General features: G+C 41.0%; 1 protein-coding gene across 3 annotated transcripts in view; it reads right to left on the bottom strand.

Annotated features, from left to right (window-relative positions):
• Positions 1-14420, bottom strand: part of LOC119024072 (c-Maf inducing protein) — a 63164-nt gene that overhangs the window by 23271 nt on the left and 25473 nt on the right. For all 3 annotated transcript variants that reach the window (XM_037106500.1, XM_037106502.1, XM_037106501.1), the window contains exons 2-4: positions 11536-11661; positions 1796-1846; positions 967-1128 (exon numbers count right to left, since the gene is read on the bottom strand). In XM_037106500.1, coding sequence (XP_036962395.1) covers positions 967-1128; positions 1796-1846; positions 11536-11661 — 339 coding nt within the window. The remainder of the gene's footprint in view (positions 1-966; positions 1129-1795; positions 1847-11535; positions 11662-14420) is intronic.

Genomic DNA, 14420 nt, shown 5'->3' with positions numbered 1-14420 from the left:
CATTATGTGCCGCCGACCCTCTCCGTCCCGCCGACAGCGGGTGCCACCGGCATTATGTGCCAGTCACTGGCATTATGTGCCAGCCACCGGGAGAGTGACTGGAGCAGCTAGCTCAGACGGAGTCAATTCGTGAGTTATCATTTTCTGTCCACATACAGCATACATGATTCAGTTATTTCAAAACTAAAGCTACTCCACAGCTGGTATTATCCCTCACAACTGATAAAAATTGGGCAGGCGGAGTCATTAGAGAACTTGTGGTAATAAAGTAACTATCAGAAAAGTATAACCTGCGTGCACACGTGGTTCCAGCGCCTCTAACCAACATGCCCCCAGCGCTTCATAGCAGAGAGAAGTCCTTGTTTTTCAATGATTTTGAGACCTAATTTTATATATTTAGCGATTTGTTTAATCTTTCAAATTTAACTCACTGACACATGTTTCTGTGGTGTGACAAACTCATAACACAAATTTCTATCTCTGCTTTACATGGACTTTAACTAAGGTGTGGCTATCATACTTGTGGCACTGTGTCATTACAGAGTTGCGATGTCAAGACTATCCAAACAGCTTCCCTGGAAAAGTTTGCCACGAGGATATGACAGCAACATCATAGAAAATAGACAAATCCCAACATGACAAGGAGAGAGATTAGTCAGATCATGCAGGTATGAAGCAACTGGGCCAAGTGTGAGTGTAACCTTATTGCGTTTTTTTTTCTTCTTCATTTTTTACATTATGGATCCCCTGAGGAATAAAAATTACAGAAGTGGATTTTTGTTTCACCTCTCATCCAAGAGGCTTCTTCAGTTGTGAACTGAGGAAGGTTCACAACTTTTTTAAAAACTGTAATCATTGTAACTGTAATCATTTAAAAAATAAAGAAAAAAAGAAAAACAATTAACATTAGCTTTAGCTACAAGATTAATAAAATACGAATAGGGACGCATATGTGTGTATGGCTACCTCAGCCAGCAGGGTGGAGATGATGTGCAGTGGAGCCTGATGGATGGACTCATCCTGCAGCGGTGAAGTAAGAGCCATATCCACCAGCGCTCTAATCTCTTTCAGCACCACGTCCCAGCGACTTGGGTTGTTCAGGACCTTACGGTACTTGTAGATCTTTTTCTGTTTGAAACATGATACAATACAATACAACAACAATACATGATACAGACAACACAGCAAGCATTTACAATATGATTTCATTTTCTGTGACTGCTGACTGCATTATTCTGTGAAACCAGCACATCCACACATCTGGTACAAAGAATGATTGTTTCATATTTTTTACCTTTGGGTCATTTTAGTTTAGGCCTCTTTCATGTCACTACCACTCAAATGCTTGTTGGTTTGGCATAGGGGATTTTAGTTTAAAATGGTGCAAACAGGAAATATTTGTTAAGAATCCGAGCTGTGTTAAGCCTACATAACGTGGTCCTTTTGTGTATATGGACAGTGCTTTCTATGTAACAGCTTTTGAAACTAAAAAACTACAGGAAGTAACGGTGAGCTCTACCACTCTGAACTATCTCAGGCATACTTCCTTGTAGCTTTATTTAGCTCAGTGAGCACACCATGGCTCTTGTACTGACAGATTTAGAGAGTTGATCCTCATAAAGGTCTGCAAAGTGGTTTGAAAGAGTTAAAATTTAAAATAACCAATTTTTTGGACTTCAAAATGATCAGTAAGTGTGTGGTCATCCTAATAAACGTCTAAAACATATGGAACAATAAAGTTGAGAGGGCTCAACGTGATGCAGATGAAACAAATAGATAAAGACAGTAATCTTACCTTCCACTGCAGGGAGTGAAACCACTGGTCCCTTAAGTAGCTGTTTGCAGCCTGTAGCAACACACACACACACACACACACACACACACACACACATGCACGCACACACGTTCACACGTGCGCACACACACAATAAATAAATGAATGAATGATGAATGCGCCAATACAGAGAGACACAAACAATTAGTTAGATGTGATCTCAGGTTATAGAAAGCAAACCCACAGACAAGTAATTCACGTTTAAATACAATTTTTTCCACAAAAGAAGTGTGGCCTAAATTCATATTTCTGCTTTAATTTTGCTGTATACGTATTTACCTTTGTATCGCATTAATTATTCATTTATTTTACCCTTTGATTTATTAATTAATTCATTTCAAAATGTATTTATTTTGTCCTTTTCCATGTAACATTTAAACATCTGCATTTATTTTATTCATTAGATTTGATACATTTAATTGCATTTAAATGAATTTGTCCAGACATGTATTCATGTATTTTAATGCTTAACGCTTTCAGTCCTCCATACAAAAACTCATCAACTTCATCTGGACTGTGTGGGTGTGATTTGAAATAATGTGACTGACAGTACACACAGTGCAACACCAGCAAACAGCCACAAAAGTGTCTTCACATTTAAATTCAAATGTTGTCTAATTGCTGTACAGTAGATGTGTCATACTCCATGTATATTATATTCACAGATGGGCCCTACCTGCCTCAAACCAGTGAGAAGAGCATAGAAAAAAACAAAAAAAACAGAACAGAAAATCTACATGCAGCCAGTCTGACAGCATGCACATTTCATTAATTTGCTTCGACACATAACATCTGACAGTCATGTCATTGCCTTATTACTCTCTAAAAACAGCAATCAAAATTTTAACTTATAACCAATGCATACTATCATGTTATCATTGACTGACATCTATTGCTTACTGAAGTTTCTCTCTTACTCTTAGGCTTATATCAGGTCACTTCTAGAGGCATTCTGTGTACTGCCTGTAACAGAACTGTTGTTATAACAGTATTCATTCTATTGAGGTGAGGTGGTGTTTGCTAAACTGTTTTATATGATATGTGAACTGAGAGATACAACTATTTAAACAAGATGGGATTAACACATTGGAGTAGAGGCAAGAATCAGGTGAAATAATTCATTGATGGTTTTTAAAACTGGACCTTTGACTTTCTTGACTCTACAGATATAAGACATCATCAACTGAAATGACAAAACTGCAGAGTGACTTAGAAGTTGAACTTTGGCTTCACAACAAAGAAACAGGACTAAGTGATGTTACCAGTCCTCCCATCTGCTTCCTGTGTATTTGCACCTTTTCCTACCTGTCCCAGTGTTGTAGCAGTAAAAAAAAATCACTAGCAAACTGGTGTGTAATGGCTTAAAGGTCAGAGCAGTCTAGATGCATGTTTTAGATGGTTTGTAGGAACAGTGTGTTCAGTTCTGTATAAGATAAGATAAGGACTTTATTAATCCCGAAGGAAATTGCTGTGCCAGGGTTGCAGTACAAGGAAACAGTATAAATCAAATCAAATAGAAATAAAAAATATAATATAAAAAATACGATGAAATAAAAGTAAATTGCAACTATAAAATATATATATATATATATATATATATATATATATATATATATATATATATATATATATATATATATATATATATATATATATATATATATATATATATATATAGATACATGAGCTATTGACATGTAATAGCAGATAAGGTGCGAATCAGCAGCTTTAAGTGTTTGTGGACGTGCAGGGATATTATCATTGTCCTATATGGAGAAGGGGGAAGAGTTAAAAAGTTTGATGGCCACAGGGAGAAAGGATCTCCTGTGGCGTTCTGTGGAACACCTCGGTGCTCTCAGTCTGCGACTGAAGGTGCTGCAGTAGGAGTCCAGTGTTGCATGCAGGGGGTGCGATGTATTGTCCAGGATGTTGAGCAGTTTCCTCAGCATCCTCTGCTCAGACACCTCTGCCAGAGACTGCAGTTCAACTCCCAGGACAGAGCCAGCTCTCCTGATGAGCTTATCCAGCCTGTTGGCATCGGCTGTCTTAGCCCTGCTGCCCCAGCACACCACAGCGTAGAAGATGACGCTGGAGACAACTGAGTGGTAGAACATCTGCAACATGGTCCTGCATACGTTAAAAGACCTGAGTCTCCTCAGGAGAAAGAGGTGACTCTGACCTTTCTTGTGGAGGGCATTGATGTTGGCTGTCCAGTCTAGTTTATTGTCAATATGGACCCCCAGATACTTGTAACAGTCCACTATATCCACATCAGTACCCTTGATGTTGATAGGGTTTGGAGGTTTACTCTTCTTCCTAAAGTCCACCCGCAGCTCTTTGGTTTTCCCCGTGTTGAGCTGCAGGTGGTTCTGTCCACACCACTCTACAAAGCTGTCCACCACACCTCGGTATTCAGCTTCCTGATCCCCTGAGATACAGCCCACAACGGCAGAGTCGTCCAAAAACTTCTGCAGATGGCAGGATTGTGAGCTGTACCTGAAGTCCGAGGTGTACAGTGTGAACAGATAGGGCAAGAGAACTGTCCCCTGAGGAGCCCCCGTGCTGCTCAGTACGGTGTCTGAGATGGCGCTCTGCAATCTCACATACTGTGGCCGTCCCGTGAGGCAGTCCCCGATCCAGCTGACTAGCGAGTCATTCACCTGCATGTCCAGGAGCTTACTGCAGAGTAGAGCAGGTCTTATGGTGTTAAAAGCACTGGAAAAGTCAAAGAACATGACTGATGTTAAGGCCACGGGTCTAAAGTCACTGTGTGATTTGGGGTGTTTGCTCTTCGGCACCGGAACCAGGCATGTTGTTTTCCCATAGAGCAGGAACGACCATCATGCTCAGGCTCAGGTGGTAAATGTGCTGAAAAACATCACACAGCTGGGCGGCACATCCTTTCAGGAGTTTCGGGCTCAAGCCGTCAGGGCCAGCCGACTTGCCTGGACAAAGGCGGCTGAGCTCCATCCTCACAGCCTCCCTGCTGATGTTGATTGGAGGCTCTGACTGATTAGGAAGGGACAATAGTGATGGAAGGGGAGGGGTGGTATGTGGGAGGAGTTGAGGCTGAGGTCCACAGTGGTGAGGAGGAAGAGGAGAAGGGGGGGAGCAGCCCAGGAGTGATGCCCCCCTGAGAGGTGTGGATGGGGGGTGGGAAGTGTCAACGACGTCAAACCTGTTGAAGAAATGGTTTAACTCGTTGGCCTCTTGTTGGTCTCCCCCATCACTGCCGCAGTCTTTGTTCCTTGGCCAGTGATGCTTCTCATGCCATTCCACACCTCCCTGGTGTTGTTTTGGGCCAGCTTGCTCTCCAGCTTTCTCCTGTACTGCTCCTTGCCATCCCTGAGCTTGCCCCTCACCTCAGTCTGTGCTCTCTTCATCTCCTCCCTGTCTCCCTTCCTGAAAGCCTCCTTCTTCCTATTCAGGGCTGCCTTAATGTCCTTGGTCACCCATGGTTTGTTGTTGGGGAAGCAGCGAACTGTTTTTGTTGGGACTATGTTGTCCGTGCAGAAGTTAATATAGTCAATGATGCAGTCCGTGAGTGTGTGGATGTCGTCCCCATGTGCATCATAGAAAACATCCCAGTCAGTTGCCTCAAAGCAACCCTGCAGGGTCTCCATAGCCTCCTGTGGCCACCTCCGTACAGTTCTTGTGGTCACTTGTTGCCTCTGGACTGCAGGGATGTACTTGGGCTTGAGGTAAACTAGGTTGTGATCTGATTTGCCCAGGGGGGGAGAGCTATAGTGCTGTATGCGTCCTTTACATTAGCATACAGCCGATCCAGTGTTTTATTTTCCCTCGTTCTGCAGTCCACAAACTGTTTAAACTTGGGCAGATTAGAGTCCATAACAACATGGTTAAAATCCCCAGATATAGCAATGAAGGCATCAGGATGCTGAGTCTGAAGACCGGCGGTCACGGAAATGATGACGTCAGCAGCCCGCGTCGCATCAGCAGTTGGTGGAATGTAAACACACAGAATGATGGCGTGCGAAAACTCCCGGGGCAAATAATATGGACGGACACCCACCGCCAGCAGTTCAATGTCCGGACTGCAAACTTGCTCCTTCACCGTGATGTGTCGGGGGTTGCACCACTTGTTGTTCACGTAGATCGCGACACCTCCTCCTGCTCTCTTGCCGCTCTCTCGGCAACTCCTATCCGCCCGCACACAGTGAAAGCCGGCTAAGTTCACAGTAGAGTCCGGTATGTTGTCGCGGAGCCAGGTCTCTGTGAAGCACACCACCGAGGCCTCCCTAAACACGCACTGACTCCTCATCAGTGCCGCTAGCTCGTCCATTTTATTTGCCAGCGACCGAACATTCCCCATAAGAATAGATGGAAGGTACGGTCTATACCTCCTCCTCGCCAAGCGCCGTCTCTTCCCTGATCTGCATCCCCGACGTTTCCTTCTGAGCTCCCCAGGGATATCATGTTTCTGGCCAAAAACACCGCCATGTTGGAGGCCGATCAGCTGATCCCTCGTATAAACAATGGGTGTACGGCGCACCTCCGCCAGGACCGGGGATCGGAATGATAAAAATACTCGAAACACGATTAAAACTAAGATGATAGTGCAGAAAAGTTGCATGATTGCGATCTCCACAGGGGAAAACGCTATGCAGTGCAAAGAATAAAAGGAGAATAAATAACAAGATAATAAATAAAAGACGCGGAGCAGGCAGCCGCTCGTAGCAGCGCCGGAAGTCAACGTGCATTGTATGTACTTTTTAATTAGATAAAAGATAGATTTATATGTATCTGCTAGTGTGAAGGAGTTCAACTGTTTTTGTTGAACATATAAAATATTAAAATTCTGTCAGGATGTACTGAAACTGAGTGAGTGTTGCCATTTTGTCTTTTTAAAAGATGCTACTGCTAATGCCAATAAGCCTATCCACCATTTGTGAGCCAGACCTGCACTTTTAACTAACTAACTGAAGACTATAGATTCACTGAATAGTTGAGTAGCAGACAATAATAATGCAAGTTTAAAACAATTATTATCAGATATTGCTGATTTTTGAGTTGTTTTATGACTGCTTCTGCAATTTTCTACTAATTATTATTTTTTGAAAAACAAAACACTAAAAAAAAAAAAACTTTTTGAATTGTTTCAAGCAGCGCAGGATTACATTGATAAGTCACACCTGATAGCCAGGGCTCGTCTGGTTTTGAATGCGCTATAATATCAGCTAAGTAGCACTGATCATTAAAGTACTTGCTACATGATAAATTGTTCTCATATGTGTATACATTATGTTTTCATATACTATCAACCTGCCAGGGTCAGCAGTCATGGTCTGCGGTAAAGGTTGTGTTATCATACTTGGCTGTGCTTATGTGTTATGTTTGTTTTTTAATCCAATCAACCTGCCAGGTGCTGCAGTTGAAAATTAACCTCTATGGTTAAATTTGGCACATTTACATAATAGACTATGGCACTCATGTTCACGTATGTGCATTGTCCCTCCTTTAAATAAACTCATATAAACCAGCTAACAGTTTCAATGCTGAGTTCAACAATGAGTGTGTTAGATAAAATTGAGATGATAGCTGATAATTTAGCACCAGAGTGCTCTTCAAGGATGCAAGTCTGTCCAAACTATTTCTCAGAAGCCAATTCAGACTGTGAAATTGTGTCAAAAATAATACCGTCATGATCAGTCATGTGAACAGGCCATGCATGAAAACCAGATCAAGTGTGGGCCCACAGTTATGTGTGGGACAAGAAACATGTTACAAAAGGTTAAATGATATAGCAATGTTGAAGAGGTCAGTGGCAAGTGAATCAGATGGGTTATTGGTTTATGAAAGCTGAAATCACCCTTCATAATGATCTTGTCAATCTTCAGTAAAACAGAGGAAAGCAGCTAATAGAATTCATTCACAAAATCTGTACAAGGTCTAGGAGGTCTGAGATAACAATTCAACACAATGGTACTTCATACTCAAAAGATTACATAAAACAGCAGAAAATGTTGCTCAGCTGAGATGGCTCTTATAAACTACTGCATTGCCCCCACCGCCACCTGTGTACCTCAGAGCGCTAAGAAAGTTGTAGTTAGGTAGACAAAGATGTCCAGACATATCACATACTTTTGTCTGACTGTTAATCATAGGTGTGATTTTATACGCTGATTATTACTAGGAAGGAGAGGATACAGACAGTCAGGGACGTCCAGTACGGAGAGATCCAATGCAGACAGATCCAGCTCGAAAAAAAACCCTGCTTGTGGAAATCTAAACAACAGGATAATTCTATCTCTGATCCAGGATGAGACAAAAGGTGTGTTTTTTATACACTGAGGCATGGGAAGATTAAGATAAAGACATACATAATAGGATTGCCTGGTCTATTATGATATGTGTACCTGAAGGTAAACAATGCCATTTGCATTATTTATTTAGAAAATGAATGTCCATGTGAAACAAAGAATTGTATCTGATTGTATCGAATTATACAGAGTTGTATAGAATCAGTCCATACTACAAAGCATGACACATGAATTGTATCATAGCCCATGTATCTAGACACAAATTGGATCTTCTTATAAGAGAGAGATGCACACCCCTACAAACAAGCTATTATTTTCTATGTGACCCATATCACCCACTGCAATGACCATTTGCATTAACTGGGTGTGCTATAGCCGTGGTCCCCCATCCCCGGGCCGCGGACCAGTACCAGTCCGTGGGTCATATGGTCCCGGGCCACACAGAAAGAATACATAACTTACATTAATTCATTAAATTGCTACATCTCATTCACCTCTGTAAGCTCTGCTTAGCATTACACACTGGAAATCAATTTGTTTTTCGCTACTCTAAAAGCCAAACAGGAAGTTGCCCTGTGCTGCCCTGAAAACTGTGCTGCACTGAGTTTTCAGGTTGACTTACTATCTTGATCTCGAAACCTTCACCATCCTTAGTTTTCCATGACAGTGAAATCATTTTCAAAGGTTGTTTCCATAGCTGGTTTCCATACACACTCCAGGACAGGGATTTCTGGCTGATATTTTCCTTTGAGCCACAAACTCAATTGCCTTGGCAGTGGACCAAACAGCTGGCAGCAGGCATTGGCACTGTTGACACCATAATGGATTGAATTGTGTATCAGAGTCAATTGGGCTAATGGGTAACAGTACCTAATGTGCTCACCCAATGGCTCTGGTTAATGTGGCTAGGACATTTTCTCAGGAATTCAGAGAAGTTTTTCAGAGCTCAGAAAGTACATAGTTTAAGTTGATAGGTTCCAGGACTGTACTGAGTCTGATTCATTACTCTCACGCTTTTTTGATCATAATAGTATCACAAACCAAATTCACCACAGATCTACTCCTTGAAAAAGATACCCACAGAGAGTAATCAGGACCCAAATTCCTACTATATTATACTACTTATGAATTGCATCCTGATCAATTACCATAGGTCACTGACCAAACAGTGACCAGTTATCGGGCAGTCCTATGCTTTGTCCCGAGATATTCAATCTTGGATACATTGTGGATAGTGAATACAATGAACTTGCAAAAGTGTATACTTAAATGACCTAGTACAACATAATTAATGCCTGATTATACTGGCAGTTTCAGGCAGAGATCATGTATTTGTTTTGTTTTTGTTTCACTGCTCATACAGTATCTCACAAAAGTGAGTACACACCTCACATTTCTGCACATTTTTTATCATAACTTTTCATGGGACAACACTGAGGAAATGACACTTTGATACAATGAAAAGTAGTGAGTGTACAGCTTGCAAAACAGTGCAAAATTACTGTCCCCTCAAAATAACACACAGCCATTAATGTCTGAACCGCTGCAAACAAAAGTGACTACACCCCTACGTGAAAATGTGCAAATCGTACCCAAAGTGTCAATATTTTGTGTGGCCACCATTTTTTTCAGCACTGCCTTAACCATCTTGGGCATGGAGTTCACCAGAGCTTCACAGGTTCAGCTTTACTGGAATTCTCTTCCACTCCTCCATGATGACATCACAGAGTTGGTGAATGTTAGAGACCTTGCGCTTAGTCTGCTTGTCTTCAGCAAACTGTTTGCAGGCTTTCTTTTGCATCATCTTTAGAAGAGGCTTCCTTATGGATACCATATGGTCTGAGCACTGACAGGCTGACCCCCAACCCCTTCAACCTCTGCAGCAATGCTGGCAGCACTCATACATCTATTTTCCAAAGACAACCTCTGGATATGACGCTGAGCATGTGCACTCAACTTCTTTGGTTGACCATGGCGAGGCCTGTTCTGAGTGGAACCTGTCCAGTTAAACCACTGTATGGTCTTGGTCACCACGCTACACCTTAGTTTCAGGGTGTTGACAATCTTCTTACAACCTAGGCCATCTTCATGTGGAGCAACAGTTCTTTTTTTCAAATCCTCAGAGCGTTCTTTGCCATGAAGTGCCATGTTGAACTTCCAGTGTGAGAGAGTGTGAGGGCGATCATACCAAATTTAACACACCTGCTCCGCATTCAAACCTGAGACCTTGTAACACTAATGAGTTGCATGACACTGGAGAGGGAAAATGGCTAATAGGGCCCAATTTGGACATTTTCACTTAAGGGTGTACTCACTTGTGTTGCCAGTGGTTCAGACAATAATGGCTGTGCATTGTTATTTTGGGGGGGACAGTAAATTTACACCATTATACAAGCTGTACACTGACTACTTTGTAGTAAAGAGCCATTTCTTCAGTGTTGTCTCATGAAAAGATATAATAAAATATTTACGAAAATGTGAGGGGTGTACTCACTTTTGGGAGACTTTATACTTTATACCCAGAACTCAGCATGACAAAATCATTATTTAATTACTAACTCCAAACATGCGTAATGTATTTTTCTTCACAATAAATTCACAATAAATGAAATGTATGTGTAATGTGAAAGAGCTGCTAATGGCACAAAACACACAAAATGAACTACTATCCGTTTTTGGGATAGTAAGTCAAGTATTACCAGTATGTTATTAAACAGTCTGCATAACTGACACGTTACTCTTTCTTAACTGTGTGTTCAGAGGTCTTCTGGTTGCAGTTGGTTTGTAAAAACGAACAGCCAGTGATCGAGCTGATGCACTGGATTGTGAGCCGTTGATTCCCAGATGGTAAACATACTGCATGGCTGCCGCTGCCGCAGCTGCAGCACCTTTGGGCTCATTAGGTTATGCAGACAGGACAGGTGGTTGAGCATCAGTATGGCAGCACGCTTCTGCAGACCATCAGCCTGCTTGCTCCAGCTAACGAGACTAGAGTCACTCTTGTAGCGAAAAGTGGCTCCGGAGAATGAGTGAAGAGGTCGGAATGTTACTGCAGCTCAAACATCGCCAAAAACAGACATCTGTGTAAGATAGCAGTTTCAGTCACGCACTCAGAACAAAACCAACCATCCAGAGGTGGTGTGGGTGGGTATGATTGCATCCTCTGTTATCCAAACACAAAGATTAAATGACAAGGAGCCATGGTAGAATGTGTTCATACTGATTTCCCTTGTTTGATCCATGAACTTTACAAGCAAATTAACCACATGATAGGTTGGTCTATATCACATTCCCACAACAATATTGCAGCATTTTTTTTCACCTGAGATTCTGTTTATTGTTACATCCCTACTGATTACAAAGACCGTAATATATAGTGTACTAAACAAGCAGAAAACAGACTGTTGAGACATGTATTACCTGTAGGAGGACAGTGCCACCAGGGAAGCTGAGCTGGACGCAGTACTTTGGAGCATTGTCCCATGAGAGGAGCTGCAGGTCCTCTATGGAGCTGTAGGACAATGACGTCTCCATGTAACCTGTGGGCTGGAGATGAGAGAGAAAGTGAAAAAAGATATTAGTCTGCCACTATATAACACTTACAGTATGCATTGTAACTGTAAACAGAGCCAGAGTAGTAAAAGGTATTCATTTTACTGGCAGTCCACTGGAAAGACAACAAGAAACATATCCCAAGCTAACCTGCCCTGGGTAAACACAAAGCCAAACAAAACCTCCAAACACTATGGCCAAATGCTGTTATTCAGCACATAGAGTAGTCTTTATCAGCTGTGGTGACATTTGATGTAGTTCTAAGTGAACAGTGATTGAATAGTGAAACAATGTGGAAAATCAATTTAGCAAAAGCATTAATCACTGAAACATATAAACTTCACCTAATAAGACATTGTTCATTAGGCTTTCAGTAAACACACACACACACACACACACACACACACACACACACACACACACACACACACACACACACACACAACCAAGTGTGATACAGAGCTCTGATCTCAGTCTCACCACTGTGAGAGCTGAAAGTAGATGCAACAGAGTGACAGGCCATAACCTGTTTGCTAGTCTCAAAATGATTACAGAGATGCTGACAAATTACCACAAGTTTCCGGACATAGGAACAGAGGAGTCTTTAGTGAGAAAAAAAATAACCTTAACAGATAAAAATAATGAAGCTGACATAAAGCCACAAGGAAACCAAGCTTGTATATTTTACCACCCAGGATAAGTATGAAGAGAAATGTTTAATGCCACAGTATGCCTATAATAAGACGTGTCCATCAGTAATGCAGAAATGGCAGTAAATGAATCACCAGTTAATTTCCCAGACATGAGCGTCACTAAATTACTTGGTACTTATTATTGTTGTTGGAAGACCAACTGTATACATCCACACAAATGGGCCCTGCAGCTGTCATCTGCAGTGGCTTTTGCACCCAATGAGAGAGCAATGCTCTCTGGCATGTATCAGCGCCATTTTTTTCTTTAACCTTTCATTTTTCTGAGGCCATTAAAATTTAGGAAACAAGATACTCAGAGTGTTCTGAGAATGCTCTGGTTGATATTTTCTCCATCTATCTCTTTTTGTATTTGTTTGTCCTTTTTATGCCTTTTTTGATAGGACAGCTGAGAGATGGCAGGAAACAGGATGGGGGGATAACATGTAGCAAAGGGCTACAGGTCAGACTCGAACCCCAGGCCTCTGCACATGGGATGCCTGCTCCACCAACTGAGCTAATGGGCACCCGATCTATTTAACTAATAGAAGAGAAAAGTAAACTTTCTGCAGCTGAGTGAATTTGGAATGTCTCAGCTGGATATGGCCATCAGGGCCTCACAGACCACGGCAATGTATTCACAATTTTTTGTATCATATTTCAGAAAATTATTGTCTCACATACTTTCTATTCTGAGTTATCAGTGGAGAAACATGGATTTAAAGTGTGATTTACTGGTATCAAGTGTGTCACCAAGTAACAGATAGAGACAACAGCAGAGATAACAGAAGTGTAAACAACTCCATTATGTGGGTCTAGAAAATTCATCCCAAATTACCACAATTATTATTACTTATTTAAAAATAACATGCTGTTATTTTCTAATAAGCATTTGATAAATAGTTGGTAATGTCTTAAATACATGTCCAGGAAACCACTAGCTGGTTCCTGCTTAATTTCTGCTGATCATGACATTTCATTTCTGTCTAACTTCCCCTCGGCAGGCAACTCAACTGAAGTAAGTTGTTGCAGATTCATTTCCAGCTATTCATGCCTAACTTCTGCAAATCAGTAAACTGTAGCATGTTTAATAACCATTTACAGTCTCACCAATTAGATAGAAACTAGTTCGAAAATTAAAATGCGAACAACAACACAGAAGTAATGTAACAACTAGTTGGAAGTTTCTAGGATAGATTTTAAAGATTTTAACAGCTATTTATAAACTGCTTATTGTTTTACAACAGATAAATCATCATTTGAGGTAATTATTGTGGTTATTTCAAAGAAACTGTAATCAAGTTAAATCAAGTTTTATCTAAAAACTAGATGGGGACACAACAGGTTTCCATCAGATAAAAAGTTAAAAAGAATTTAAAACAAAAAAGTGAATTAAGTGTTGTTGACCTGTGTCTAGGAAATGGTTCATTATGAAACTGTCAAAGAATATCTAGTTGAGTGTGCTCTGTCTGATTTAGCCATTTTAAGCAAAGCAATACACAGTACATCCATAATATTTAGTGTTCAGTTTGTACTCTTAAATCAGGCATTGCATGGGTTTGCTTTCCAAGTAATCATGTACAAATCATTTTGGGAAATACACTTTTTAGTTTTCTGCTAAGAGTAAGAGAAGATGATGATTAGTTTACAAAAAGACCGGAAACAAGGAGGAAAAGACAGCTTGTGTCAGTCCAAAGTCAAAAAAAAAGAAAGAAATCTCACCATACATTGTATGTTGTTGTATGATCTCTTCACAGCCTGGATAGCTAATAACTAAAATTAATAATAATTTTGACCACAAGGCTTTAAGCAAAAAGGGAACTACAATTTGCAGGGACTTTTGAGACAGTCCTTAACTTCCGCTCATTAGTTTCCCATCTTGATAAGTTGATGTTATTTAGAAGTTACTGGGGTTAGAGGTTAACACTGAATTTCCAGCCATCTACTGTATCCACAGCAATCACTGAAGTCTTTTGGATACAGAAGAAGACTGGCAAGTTGTGAAGTTCTAAAACAGCAATATGTCCTCAGCAGTGGTTTTCAAATGTTTTGTGTCCAAGGCAA

The sequence above is a fragment of the Acanthopagrus latus genome, chromosome 8, assembly GCF_904848185.1.
Source record: "Acanthopagrus latus isolate v.2019 chromosome 8, fAcaLat1.1, whole genome shotgun sequence".
Lineage (NCBI taxonomy): Eukaryota > Metazoa > Chordata > Actinopteri > Spariformes > Sparidae > Acanthopagrus > Acanthopagrus latus.
Note: the sequence above shows the minus strand (reverse complement) of the source record. Positions and strands in the feature narration are given on the sequence as shown.